The 15070-nt window shown below is 39.9% G+C and overlaps 2 protein-coding genes and 1 pseudogene across 2 annotated transcripts in view; all 3 read left to right on the top strand.

Annotated features, from left to right (window-relative positions):
• The window catches only part of LOC115682050 (L-type lectin-domain containing receptor kinase IX.1-like), an 87391-nt gene that overhangs the window by 44842 nt on the left and 27479 nt on the right, over window positions 1–15070 (top strand). The window lies entirely within an intron of this gene.
• On the top strand, window positions 1227–3283 carry LOC130140387 (L-type lectin-domain containing receptor kinase IX.1-like). The gene has a single exon (XM_056319599.1). The coding sequence runs from the start codon at window positions 1227–1229 to the stop codon at window positions 3252–3254; it is 2028 nt and encodes a 675-aa protein (XP_056175574.1). The 3' UTR covers window positions 3255–3283.
• Window positions 5600–7672, top strand: LOC130134635 (L-type lectin-domain containing receptor kinase IX.1-like; annotated as a pseudogene).

Genomic DNA, 15070 nt, shown 5'->3' with positions numbered 1-15070 from the left:
ATTTAACATAACTCTTTGATTGTATTTGTTGCTGTGGAATTTGATACTTTCTATGACAAGTCTACTAACTTTTTGGGATATGCAATGCGGACAAGTTGGCTTAGACTTGAATAACAGCTCATCTGTGAGTTATTTGTGTGCTGATTGGTTCAAGGACGAAATCAGGAGTGGTGGACGCATCTATGTGACATACAGCTGGAGCACGCCAAATCTGAGTGTCCTCATGATGAACCTTAGCGCACCGGTCCGGAAAGACACGCTTCCACTCTCTCTTGCTCGGTTGACTCGAGAAGCTAGTTTCTGAAGTGGGTAACCTTCGGTTTCTCAGCCATGACCGGGTTGGATTTCGAGCTCCATACTCTCCATGCTTGGGAATTTCTCTTAACTTGCAAGTTTCTTTGCCAACAGTCCCAATGCTAGTTACAATGTTAGAGGAAAGAAGAGCAAGTCTGGGCTATGTTCTCTCTCGGATTTAGGTTCATTTGGGTTGTCGGGCTTCACTTTGGTTTCATCATCGGCCTAAGAGAAAACAAACTACGACAACACTTGTACAAATTTACTGAAAGGAATTCAAGGCAACAATCTATTAAAAGGAAAGCAGCTAAGGATTCATATTCGCTTAGGTACTTGAATTTACATAATAAGGAGAACGTAAATTACCAGCTTGTGTTATAACTAATCATAAAAATTATGACTTTATATGGTTATATTATAGAATTGTAGAACACAATAGAAATTAGGGGTGAGCATGGTCCGGATGAGCGATTCTCACGTCGGAAGATAAGACAGTGCATGCAGCAAAGAATTCATTCAATTTAAGTTTGCCACATTGGAACAAGTGCAAAAAGACGAAGAGAACTTCAATCGGTTGGCAATCGAAGAACAAGTTCAAACTTGATTAAGGCTTTAATCTAGCCTTGGAACAGGCGGAGAAAGAGAGCTAGAGAGAACAAAAAAGGCGGAAATTGCTGGGAAGATTAATTATTAACTAATTTATTATGAAGTGGGCCCTCGACATTTCTTAACACCATCCCCTTAGGTTATATCAATTCCTGCCATGGTTCTTTTTCCGTTTATAAACCGTGTGGACTCTTGTTATTTTCGTTTACATTAAACCGTTCCGCGGTTGCTCGCAAGTTCTTCAGCAACCAAAAGTCATTGGAACAATGTCAAAGCACCAAGAAGCTGTGCTAGATTTCAAAAGCAATCTAGAGAGCTCAACCAGAATGGAACTTCACAGCTCAGAAATCGTAAGTTTCAAGATCATAGGGCTTCAATCCCTCTTAGTCTTGGTTCTCTCTCTAGCCAATGCCTTCACGGCTTTGGCGACGTCTCAGGGCATCCATTTCAACTTCCAGACTTTCGACGGTGATAGCATTCAATTCCAAGGCGATGCGTCGGTTTCGACTGACTTCATCCAACTTACCAGGGCCAATCAAGACCAGAACCTCGTTGGGAGTGGGGGGTGGGCCACGTACCGTGAGCCGATGCATCTTTGGGATAAGGAAACCGGGAACGTAGCGGATTTCACCACCCATTTCACCTTCGTCATCAATTCGCTAAGAGAGTCAGACTTTGCCGACGGACTGGCCTTCTTTCTTGTCCCCGAGGGGTCTCAACTCCCGGTCCACTCGTTGGGAGGCGCCCTGGCTATTGTAGATCCAGGCCGCGACCCTTCCAACTCTTCCACATGGTTTGTAGCCGTCGAGTTCGACACTTACCACAACACCAATAGCACTGTTGCCGTGGACCCGAATTGTTCACAAGTTGCACATGTTGGTATAGACCTGAATAATCTCAATTCCACGGCATATAGCTGTGTCGATTGGTTCAAGGATAAAATCATGAGTGGTGGGTGGATCAATGCTACGATAAGGTACAATTCTAGTACACAGAATTTGAGTGTTCTCATGTTAGATGGCGATGCCATGGGTACTGACATAAATTCCTCCGCTATCTATGATATAGTCGACATGACAAAGTATTTGCCGGAGTGGGTGACTTTCGGTTTCTCGGCTGCCACAGGTTCGTATTTCGAGTTGCACACTCTTAAGGCATGGGAACTCAGCTCTAATGTGCAAGTGATGGCTGGAAAAAAAAGTGAGTTGTGGCTATGGTTTGTCTTAGGTTCAGGTTCTTTCATTTTGTGCACTCTTGTTCTAGCCTTTATTTGGTTTCATCACCGTTCCAATAGAAAGAGAACTTACACGAGTGGAGAAGAAGATGATACAGCGATTGAAAAAGAATTCGAGCAAGTGTTGGGGCCCAAGAAATTCTCCTACATGGAATTGGTCGCAGCCACCAATAACTTCGCAATCAATCAGTTGCTAGGGGAAGGGGGCTTTGGAAGAGTGTACAAAGGTTACTTGACCAGCATGAATGCTAATGTCGCAATCAAGAAGATTAACCCGGGGTCAAGACAAGGGATAAAGGAGTTTGCTACCGAAGTAAAGACCATAAGCCGGCTTCGGCATAGAAACTTGGTCCAACTTATCGGGTGGTGTCATGAGAAAAAGGAACTCCTTCTTATCTATGAGTTCATGTCTAATGGCAGCCTCGATTATCATTTATTCAAAGAACAAACCTTCTTGCTGTGGGAGAAGCGGTACAAAATTGCGCAAGGCATAGCCTCAGCATTGCTTTACCTCCATGAAGAATGGGAACAATGCGTCGTGCATCGGGATATAAAGTCCAGCAATATTATGCTTGATTACAATTTCAATGCTAAATTAGGGGACTTTGGTCTGGCTAGGCTAGTTGACCATGCCAAAGAGTTACAAACGACGGTGTTGGCCGGAACTAGGGGCTATTTGGCTCCTGAATGCTTTTACAATGGCAAGGCAAGTAAGGAATCAGATGTCTATAGCTTCGGAGTCGTCCTATTAGAAATAGCTTGCGGAAGAAAAGTCCTCGAGCCAATGGCCGAGGAAGACCAGGTCCAACTAGTGGACTGGGTTTGGGAGCTGTACGGGACTGGGAGGCTACTTGATGCGACAGACTCGAAGCTTACCGATTTCAATGAAAAGCAACTGGATTGCTTAATGGTTGTAGGATTGTGGTGCACTCATTTGGACCGCACTGCTCGTCCTTCCATGAAAGAAGCGTTAAATGTTCTTAACTTTAACGCTCCGCCACCTATTCTTCCAGCGAAATTGCGTGTCCCTACATACCCGGCGCCTCTATCCACATTCGCTACAGCATTGTTTGTTTCATCCCATGCCACCTCGACCGACTGCGCCGAAATGTCCAAATAGGTAGAGAAGATATCTCAATTAGGTAAGTCTCGAGCAATAGAAAAATCACTATCAGGATGTGTTCTTTTACAACATAACCTATTAATAGATACTGTCGTGATATGTTTAAATGCCAAGTTCATGACAATTTTGATGAGATGATTTTAAGGTATACCTTTTCTTTTTATCCTACTTAGATACGAAAAAGAGCATCACTACTTTTTCTCTTTCTATCTAAATGCAGGAGCTCTTTTAAAATAAAATGGGACCCTTTGGATTTTATGTTTTGTTTTGGTATACTTTTTTCTATCCTATTTTTTTGGCTAAACGTCGAGTTGCCACTAAATTGGATACTACTGCTAGTAAAATGACATATAAATTCTGACAAAAAAATAATACACAAATAAAATGGTCACCAAAAAATCCTTCATCGAGAGGCTATTTGGTTCTCATGAGGGCGAACCGAGACCCTTTCAACTCTTTTATCGCATTTGTTGCTGTGGAATTTGATACTTTCTTCTACTAACCTTTTGGGATCTGCGATGCAGACATGTCGGTTTAGAATTGAAAAACATCTCATCTGCGAGTTATTTGTGTGCAAATTGGTTGAAGGACGAAATCAGGAGTGGTGGACACATGTATGGGTCGATAATATACGACTTGAGCAAGCGAAAACTAAGTGTCCTCATGATGGGCCTCGGCGCTCCAGTCCCAAAAGACACGCTTTCACTCTCTCTTACTTCGTTGACTCGAGAAGCTAGTTTCCGGAGTGGGTAACCTTTGGTTTCTCAGCCATAACTGGGTTGGATTTCGAGCTCCATACTCTCCATACTTGGAAATTTTCTCTAACCTGCAAGTTTCTTTGCCAACAGTCACAAATCCTAGTTACAAGGTTAGAGGAAAGAAGAGCAAAGTCTGGGCTATGGTGTCTCTCGGGTTTAGGTTCATTTGCGTTGTCGGGCTTCGCTTTGGTTTCATCATCGGTCAAAGAGAAAAACAAACCACGACAACACTTGCGCAAATTACTGGAGGGAATTTAAGGCAACTATCTATCAAAAGGAAAGCAGCTGAGAATTGATCTTCGCTTAAAAACTTGAAATCTACATAAGGAGAATCGTAAAAATTATGACTTTGAATGGTTATGCTTTAGAGCTGTATACGTGTTCAGCTCTTAATGAACTGCATGTATTAAAGAAATGGGGGAAGAAAAACCTGTTTATACGACAAAGCAATATGGCAGAATGATCGGTTGGTATTTAATTCGTTCAATCTATTCCCTAATAATAATCTTACAAGTCCCTCCTTACACTTGCGTTGACGTCTGTACACCCGATTATAGGCTTAGCTCGAAATAAACATATTTTAACAATTGCGGTTACGTCAATAAAAATATATTTAAAGTGAAACATGGGACATGTTTTGACTCTTGCAATGGCAGTTGTTTTTGACAGAATCACAAAAGCCTAATATTGAAGTCTCTGTTGTTTTTCTTAGCATCATACTATATTACTATAACAAGCAATTATCGATCCGACATTCCAAAGTTCGCAGTCGTCGTTTAACACACGGCATAACCAATGACTCGGTTTGCTATTAGAGCAGTGCTAGACTTTTTATAACTAATTTACAAAATTGATTTATAGTTAATTAGGAGAGGCTAGAGAAAATAGAGGTTGGATTATGAAAGCAAGTTTAAAAGTTTTAAAAAAATGTGTTACATATTTCCATCGTAGAAGAAATTACAAGTAGAAGCCATTATATGTATGTTTGAAGCGTCTCGTTTTCGAAATTCGCTTGAATTTGCGATGGTTGTTACAATGTCGAGCTTGTTTAAGAGTTGAAGTCTTCTCTTTCTCTTAGAAGACAAGACAGCGAGTGCGGCAAAGAATTCATTCTATTTAAGTTCGCCGCATTCGAACAAGTGCAAAAGACGAAGAGAAACTTCAATTGGTTGGCAATCCAAGGACAAGTTCAAACATCGATTTCGGAAACTTGATATTGATTTAGGCTTAATCTTGTGTTAGGCTTCATCTAGCCTTGGAACAGACAGAGACAGAGAGGTAGAGAGAACAAAAATGGTGGAAGCTGTCATCGTCAGCGTTGCTGGGAAGATTAATCACTAACTAATTTATTATGAAGTGCCCCCTCGACATTTCTTAACACCATCCCTTTGGGTTATATCAATTCTTACCATATTTCTTTTTCCTTTTATACACCGTAAGGACTCTTGTTATTTTTGTTTATATTAACCCGTTACGAGGTTGCTCGCAAGTTCTTCAGCAACCAAAAGTCATTGGAACAATGTCAAAGCCCCAACAAGCTGTGCTATTCCTGATTGCAAAAGCGATCTAGAAAGCTCAACCGGAATGGAACTTCACGGCTCAGATATCATATGTTTCAAGATCAGAGGGCTTCAATCCCTCTTAGTCTTGGTTCTCTCTCTAGCCAATGCCTTCACAGCTTCGGCGTCGTCTCAGGGCATCGATTTCAGCTTCCAGACTTTCGAAGGTAGTAGCATTCAATTCTAAGGCGATGCGTCGGTTTCGACTGACTTCATCCAACTTACCAGGGCCAATCTAGACCAGCACCTCGATGGGAGCGGGGGTTGGGCCATGTACCACGAGCCGATGCACCTTTGGGATAAGGCAACTGGGAACGTGGTGGATTTCATCACCCATTTCACCTTCGTCATCAATTCGCTAGGAAAGTCAAACTTTGCCGACGGATTGGCCTTCTTTCTTGTCCCCGTAGGGTCTCAACTCTCGGCCAACTCGTTGGGAGGCTGCCTGGCTCTTATAGATCGAGACCGCGACCCTTCCAACTCTTCCGCATGGTTTGTAGCCGTCAAGTTCGACACTTTCTTCAACAATGATAGAACGTCATGGGACCCGAACTGTTCACAAGTTGCACATATCGGTATAGACTTGAATAATCTCAATTCCACGGCATATAGCTGCGTCGATTGGTTCAAAGATAAAATCATGAGCGGTGGGTGGATCAACGCCACGATAACATACAATTCTAGCACACAGAACTTGAGTGTTCTCATGATAGACGCCGATGCCACGGGTACTGACATAAATTCCTCCGCTATCTATAGCATAGTTAACCTGACAGAGTATTTGCCCGAGTGGGTGACTCTGGGTTTCTCGGCTGCCACGGGTAGGGATTTCGAGTTACACACTCTTAAGGCATGGGTATTCAGCTCTAATTTGCAAGTGATGGGCCTGATGGCCGGAAAAAAGAGCAAGTCGTGGCTATGGTCTATCTTAGGTATAGTTTCTTTCATTTTGCTCATTCTCGTACTAGCCTTTATTTGGTTTCGTCACCGTTCCATGAGGGGAGAAGATGATCCAGCGATTGAAGAAGAATTCAAGCAAGTGTCGGGGCCCAAGAAATTCTCCTACAAAGATTTGGTTGCAGCGACCGATAACTTCGCAATCGAACGATTGCTTGGAGAAGGGGGCTTTGGGAGAGTGTATAAAGGTTACTTGACCAGCACGAATGCTAATGTCGCGATCAAAAATATTAACCCAGGGTCAAATCAAGGGATAAAGGAGTTCGCTACCGAAGTGAAGACCATAAGCCGGCTCAGGCACAAAAACTTGGTCCAACTCATTGGGTGGTGTCATGAGAAAAAGGAACTCCTCCTTGTCTATGTGTTCATGCCTAATAGTAGCCTTGATTGTCATCTATTCAAAGAACATACCTTCTTGCCGTGGGAGATGCGGTACAAAATCGCACAAGGCATAGCCTCGGCATTGCTTTACCTCCATGAAGAATGGGAACAATGTGTCGTGCACCGGGATATAAAGTCTAGCAATATCATGCTCGATTACAATTTCAATGCTAAATTAGGGGATTTTGGTCTGGCTAGGCTTGTTGATCATGACAAAGAGTTACAAACGACGGTGTTGGCCGGAACCATGGGCTATTTGGCTCCTGAATATGTTTACAATAGTAAGGCGAGTAAGAAATCAGATGTCTATAGTTTCGGAGTCGTCTTATCAGAAATAGCTTGTGGAAGAAAAGCTATTGAGCCAAGGGCTGAGGAAGGTCAAGTTCGACTGGTGAACTGGGTTTGGGAGCTGTATGGGACTGGGAGGCTACTTGACGCAGTAGACTCGAAACTTGGTACCAATTATGATAAAAAGCAACTGGAGTGCTTGCTGGTTGTAGGGTTGTGGTGTGCTCATCCAGATCATACCGCCCGTCCTTCCATGAGGGAAGCATTAAACGTTCTTAACTTCATCAATCCGCTACCTGTTCTTCCATCGGAATTTCCGGTCCTTGCACACCTGGTGCCTCTATCCGCATTCGCTACATCATCGTCGGTTTCAATCCATGCCACCTCAACCAGCGGCACTGAAATGTCCACATTTACTACCTCTTCGGTACAATATTCAGCTTCTGCTGCATTGCTCCCAAATGTAGGATGAATTCCTACTTTCGGTATATTTTTCAATAATCAGTTTGACTTATAAATCATACTTCGAAATTTGATTTCGAATAATTATCTGTTTCATATAATTTCATGTGTACCTCAGTATTAACTCTTCATGTTTAAACTTCCATTTGATCTCCAGGAATAAGTAAGGTTCTTAGATGGTTTAGTATCTGAAATCAATTGCTACTTAGAGATTGTGCCCGCTCATTGCCTGAACTCATGGGTCTTAATCGAACTTTTGTAAAATTATTGTTCCCTCATTACAAATCGAAAGACTTGCTTTGCCCCCATTGCATTTGTTATGCAAGTTTTAGGATTTTCAGTGGCCTTACCCCCTAGTTGCAAGGGTTGGTAGTACATGACTTTGCTGGCGCTAGTAATGAATCTCTATCACTTTTGGTGAGTTGGACACAGGAAGCCAATAGGAATACGTCGTCTGTCATCTAAAGTCTGTAAAATGAGCGAGATTCCTTCAGAAGACGCCAAAGCAGTGAGAGGAATGGCTTGAGACAAGATAACGAAGAACAATAGATGTTAGAGATAATTAGGATATTTCTGTATATCCTGATGTTTTTGTTTTTTCGGTAATTTCTGTATATTTCTCTATGGGTACGAGTCTACTTATAGGCTTTATTAATGACTATCTAAGGTAGATATATCAATTCGGATCAATCAAGAATATGCACGGTCAAAAGGAGATTAATGCATGATCTTGAGAGATGTTATGAACAATCGAGTGAAATATCCTAATTATTTCTAATAATAGGAATGCCATAAGCTCTCCATGTTTGAAAAATCATGTGCTTTGAGCCGTGAAGTTCCATCGACATGAGCTGTTACCAATTCCTATTTTGGATTTAGAATAGACATTTCAATGACTGCCCCAACTAATTAATAATAGTGTATGTCATTGAATTTTGGAGAAACTAATTTCGTGTTGGTTAGTTAACATTTCATTTACGAAAAAAATTGATAAAAAAATACTAACAACAAGGCAAAAAGTTATTATATATCATTTTTATATTCTTAATTTTCTTTTATAAAATCTTCAGATTTGGAAAAAAATTAAAATCTTCTTATTCTTTTATGTATCATTCTATCCATTTTGTCAGTTTATTATATACTTTTTCCGTTATCGTCTAATACGTCGGCGGATTTTCTCTCCGTTTCAATCTAAGACCCAATCCAAAACAAATATCATAACATAATTCTCATCTCTCCTCCTCCTCTGTTCTACTGCCGCTGGCCATTTTGTGCCTCCATCGCCGCCGGTGTCGCATGCCGCCTCCACTTTCCGCAGGGTAGATTAATGGACCTTTTCCCTTCCATTGGCACCGCTTTCATCTGACTTTCCTTCGCCGTGTTGGGGCTGCTGTGAAATTTACCCAAAAAAGGTTGTATTTCAGAAGCTGACCAAGAAAACTAATTTTGTTCAAAAGCACAGAAAGGCACGAATGTTTTGAAATTGATTTTCATAATGAAGTTAGGCGGTTTGATAATTTAATGCTCCGTTCATTTCGTGGAAAACAACTTCCATCCGGATTTTTCAGCGTTTGGTTCATGGATACTAACTGAGTGAAGGAAAAAATTTTCCGTCAATAGAAAAAACACCAACAAAAATGGGGAAAATGATTTTCTCTTTTTGACATTTAGAATATACTTTCATTGACTTCTCTTGAAATTATCAATCAATATTTGAGTCATGAACCAACTTTGACCGAATTAAAACTGGTCACATGTTTTTTTATCATGACTTACAAACTTATATACCCACAACAGGTTACCGATTTTAATTTGGATGACTTACCAAAATTTGTTGTTTGAAGGATCCAACTAGTTTTAGGTTAGCAAAGTGAAGCGATTTAGTAACCAATACATGATCGTGGGTTTGGCGAATCACGGACTTGCCCAAGCCTGACCCGACCAAAAAGGGCCATGAGACTTTTTAGGGGGGCTTGGGCAAGAAAATCTAGTGAAAAAACCCAGCCCTCCCCAAAGATTTGTATACCGCAAAATTTTATGATGGGCAGGCTTGGGCAAAATTTTTAGGCCCGACCTCAAGGCCCGGCCCAGCCTTTCCCCTCCCTAATCACCTTTAATTCCAATTGATTGTTGCAAATATTAAGCTTTTGTAAACAAGTCACCGAGTTTTATTGTAACTTGCTTTCATGTTGAAGTTAATCTTAGATGAGATTATAACCACAGTAGTTGTGTCCAAGTAAGAGACATAGTAATAACGTAGTACTGTGGGTAGATTACTAATAATTTCAATTTATTAGATTACAAAAAAGAACGTTAAAATTGGTAAACCAAAACTAATTGGTAACCTACATGGAGAAAAGCTGATAGGTTTTAAACAAATAAATGATGGTAAGTTCATACAGGAGTTCGTAATTTTAAGGTGGCGTTGATTAGGAAGGCATAAAAACTTGGTAAGACATAAGTAAATTATTAAACAAAAAAATCGAATAAGCCTCAGTAGATAACTCAAACGAGAGCCACCATCCACAACTAGTTGGTGAATTCATCGAGTAAAAAGTTTGTAAGCCACTTCAATAAAAGTTGGTAATTCCTTATAATAGTTGGTATAGTTAAGACATTCCTAAGAAAGACATATAAACGTTGGTTAAAGATAAGAAAAGTTGTTGTTTAAAGAAACATCCAAAATTAGTTGGTAACTTAATTAAAAAAAGATGATAAGTCTTTAAATAAAGGTCTGTAGTTTCATATAATAATTGGTAAATTTTGAGCATGAATAGGAAATGTAAAATAAAAGTTCGTAAAAGATAAAAGATGGTTTTTTTTAATAGAAATAAGAGAAGTTGGTAATTTAGGAAAAACCAAATAAATGTTGGTAACTAACTCAAATAAGAGTCAATAATGAAAAACTAATTGGTATTGGTGAAAAGTGGTAAATTTTTCTAATTAAGATTGATAATTACTAAAAAGTTGGTAAATTTAGCGGGTTGGTAAGCAAGTCAAATAAAAGTTGGAAGATGATGAGAGTAGTGGGTACATTTAGAGAAAATTTGTATAAATATTGATACATAACTTAAATCAAAGTTGGTAAATTAAGATTGGCACGTAACTTAATTAGAGAAAAGTCGATGAGTCCCTCAAATAAATCTTTGTAATTTTATATGATAGTTGGTAAATATAAGGCTTAGTGAGAAAGGTAAATAAAATTTAGTAATAGATTAGAGTAGCTTATTTTTTGCCAAAGACTAGAGAAATGCGTAAACTTTAAGAAAAAAACCAAACAAACGTTGGTAATTAACTCAAATTAGAGTTAGTAGTGCATGGTAACTTAATCAGCGGGAGGTAATCACTCTAATTAAGATTAATAATTTCTAAAAAGAGCTGTAAATTTAATGGGTCGGTAAGTAAGACAAATAAAGTTGGTAAATGATAAAAAAATTCTAAGCTAAAAGAATTCAGATAAATTTAATGTAAATAATTCAAATTAAGTATTGGTAATTTAAAAAGTTGCTAAGTCACTCAAATAAAGATTGGTAAATTCATTAAAAGTCAATAAATTTATGGTGTTGGTAAGAACGAGAAGGCAAATAAAAGTCGACAAAAGATTATGGAAGTTTTCATTTCAGAGATAAGAGAAGTTGATAAGTTTAAAAATTAAATAAATGTTGTTAACTAACTCAAATAAAAATTGGTAATGCAAGGCTAGTGAATAACTATATAGGAGAATTGTTGGTAATCACTTAATTAAGGATGGTAACGTAGAAGAGAGCTAGTAAATTAATGTGTTGGTAAACAAGATAAATCAAAGGTCATAGAGGATTAAAAAAGTTGGTAAATTAAAAAAAATAAACGTTGATAAGTAATTCAAATGAGCTGTGGTAACCTAAAATTAGTTAGAAACTTGATTAGAGAAAAGTTTATTATGCCCTATAATAGTTAGTGAATTTAATAAGTTGGTAAGAAAGGTAAAGAAAAGTTGGTGAAAGATAAGATATTTTTCTTGTTGGAGATAGGAGAAGTTATTAATGTAAAAATCTCTCGATAAATGTTGATAACTAACTCAAATAAAAGTTAGTAACGCAAAATTAGTCGATAATCAGTCTGATTATGATTTACAATTGGGAAAATTGTCCAAAAAGTCCTAAACCTATTGTACGGCGGCAAATTTAGTCCTAAATCTTTCAATGTTGCCAATTCAGTCCTAAATCCTTTAAAAAGTTGCCAATTCAGTCTTAAATCTTTCAATCGTGTCAATTTAGTCCTAAACCTTGTAACGAATTACCAATTTAGTCCTTTCGGCTAATTTTGGCCGGAAATCACTGACGTGGTAATCCAGTCGGTGTCGACCGTCCTACGTGACGCTGACGTGGATAATTTTCTATTTTTAAAAGAAAATTTCAAATTTTTTTATTGATTTTTATTGATTATTTTACAGTTATTCTTTTCTTTTCTTTTATTTCTTTCTTCTTTTTTTTTTTCCTTTCTTCTTCTTCGTTGAGCCGGCAACCCCCATCGGCCCGGGGGCGAGGGTCGCGAAGCCCTCGCCGGCCGTGGGCGAGGGCATCGCTGCCCTTGCCCGCCCTCGCCGGCCACAACGAGGGCGGGCGACGGCTCGCGACGCTTTTGCTAGTAGTAGCAAGGACTCGCGAGCCCTCACCAAATCCGGCGACGGCCTGGGCGAGGGCCGTGACACCTTCGCCAGATCTGGCGCTCGCAAGGGCCTGGGCAAGGGTCGCGACGCTCTCGTCCACGAGCCGACGGGGGTCGCCGGCCCTCGCCCAGTGGCCGGCCACCTCCGCCAGCCCTCGGTCGGCGACTTGTTGGCTCAACGAAGAAGAAAGGAAAAATAAAAAAGAAAAGAAAAGAATAAAAAAAAATAATCAATAAAAATCAATAAAAGATTCTATTTTTTAAAAAAAAATATATAAAGTTATTCATGTCAGCGCCACGTAGGACGACCAGCGCCGACTGGACCACCACGTCAGCGATTTCCGGACAAAATTAGTCGGAATGACAAAATTAGCAATTCATTAAAAGGTTTATGACTAAATTGATAAATAGTTAATAGGTTTAGGATTAAATTGGCACGATTGAAAGGTTTATGACTGAATTGGTAACTTTTTAAAAGGTTTAGGACTGAATTGGCAAAATTGAAAGGTTTAGGACTGAATTGGTCGCTGTACAATAGGTTTATGACTTTTTGGACAATTTTTCCTTTACAATTTATAAAAAGAATTGGTAAATTTAACATCTTGGTAAACTCCCTTACTTTTACCCATTTTTCATGCAATTTGTTACTTACCAAAGAATTTAATCTGCTAGGACACAAAGCTCCCTTTTTTCGTTCAACCCTAAGCAGATGAAAAAGATCACCTGATAGATTTCTTGAATTTATTGGGCTGGTTTGTGGGGAGCTATTCTTTTTTTTACTTTAGGGTAGTGCAATAAAACACTGAAGACTACCCACCCATCGATGGCCGCGTTGGTTTGCGCTCAGTTCCTTTCACGAGAGGTCCTGGGTTCAAAACTCGCCCATCGGTGATTTAAGTGGGGGGGTCGTGGGGGTGGGATGCTGCGCTAGCCCCCCTCGAGGACTGGTCGGGCATCACCGCTGGTTTAAGCCCTAGCTCGCCAGCCGCGCGGACACCTCGATTATCAAAAAAAAAATAAAACACTGAAGACTATGGCCCTGCCTTTCATGTGCAATTTGTCTCCTTTGGCCACCTTTTCGAAAAGATGTTTGATGATCTATGGACTTATGTTGATAAAAACCGATAGATAATTGATCATGTGAACCTTACGACGAGACTATCATAATTAATGATTTAGATTGGTGTTGGATCTATAAGGTATGCAACTTCTCTTTTCGATCACTTTCAATTATTATAATTTCTTGGTTTCATTTTCTTTCGGGAGGACTTGTCTTCTTGATGTAAGGTATGAAAATGTTGAACGGTAGTCATAGTTATAGAAAAGCCTTTTTGATGTCGAAGCGCGATAGAAATTAGGCTAAACAGAAGAATCGAAATGATAACGAGGAACAAACTCTTCTCTCAATCGATTAACAATCGATAAGTTTTCAAAACATCCAAAAACTACTGCCTCTCAAAACCCTAAAAACGAGTTTATAAAGGGTGTTAACCCTAATGACAAAAAAAAACGCAAAAAATACAAAAATACCCTTATTTCGAAAATTACTAAAATAATTAAAAAAACCATCTAAACGACCCCGAATCGTGAAAATCCATCGTTAGTCATAGCCATAGGCTATGAGTATTGATCAGCACGCCGTTTTGCTTCAGCCGACCAAATCTGAGCTCAATCCGACATCATTGACTTCAAGCCCGCCGGTTCGTCCAGTCGCATAACGGGTCTGCCGGTCCCCTAGGTGCATCATCCTCCCCTGCTAGAGAAAGATTCGTCCTTGAATCTGCTTCGTCTTCATTGTCATCAATCTCTTTAGGGTCTTCTTCCTCTTCAGTGTAGTAAGGTGACAAATCTGCTACATTAAAAGTTCCAGAAACATTGTGCTCACCCGGCAACCCAGGTGGTAACTCTTCCGGTACGACATCAGCAGACTCCTCAAGCAAGGGCAGAACTTGGGTAGGAATTTCGGGACTGTCAGAATTCTGCTCCATCACCACAATGGCAAAAAGCTCAGGTGCGTTCACTGCCTCTTCTTGAAATTCTGACCTGGACAGCAGATTATTCTTCACTTCCTTTCTCAAATCTGAAGGACCTAGGGTAATGGTTCGGCCATCCTTCTTGAAGGTATAGGTATTTCTGAAACCATCATGCTGTGTCTTTTTGTCAAACTGCCACGGCCTCCCTAATAAAATATGGCAAGCATCCATTGGGATTACATCACACCACACCTCATTGATGTAATTTTTTCCAATCGAAAATTGCACAAGACACCTTTTGCTCACCTTCACCTCGTTCCCTTTTCTAAGCCACGACAGCTTGTATGGTTGAGGATGATTTTCTATTTTCAACCCCAACTTTTCCACCAAAGTCGTGGACACCACATTCTCGCAACTCCCACCATCTATTATCATGCTGCATACTTTTCCTCTACTAGTGCACTTAGTATGAAAAATATTATGTTTAAGCCATGATTCATCATCCGCTACAGCAACATTTAATATTCTTCTAACGACTAGGGACTCACCAGAATCAACATAGATAATCTCTTCCTGTTCCGCATCCGCATCCGCATCCGCATCCTCTTCTTCGCCTTCAGATTCATCATAAACTGGGCCTTCATAAAAAACTGGATTATCAACAAGCGTCACAATCTGTTGGTTCGGACAATCAGCAGCAAAATGCCTGAATTCCTGACATTTGAAACACTGCTTGGCTGCAGTTCCTCCCCTGCTAGTTCCGGCACTATTCTGCCCCTCGTTGGATG

This window comes from Syzygium oleosum, unplaced genomic scaffold (assembly GCF_021117445.2).
Source record: "Syzygium oleosum isolate NSW1041296 unplaced genomic scaffold, Sole_v2.1 Sole_v2.18, whole genome shotgun sequence".
Taxonomy (NCBI): Eukaryota; Viridiplantae; Streptophyta; class Magnoliopsida; order Myrtales; family Myrtaceae; genus Syzygium; species Syzygium oleosum.
This window is presented reverse-complemented; position numbering and strand designations above follow the sequence as displayed.

Bases quoted from the DNA above. Each gene is read 5' to 3' on its own strand.
- LOC130140387 (XM_056319599.1), top strand. From the start codon at position 1,227: ATGGAACTTCACAGCTCAGAAATCGTAAGTTTCAAGATCATAGGGCTT.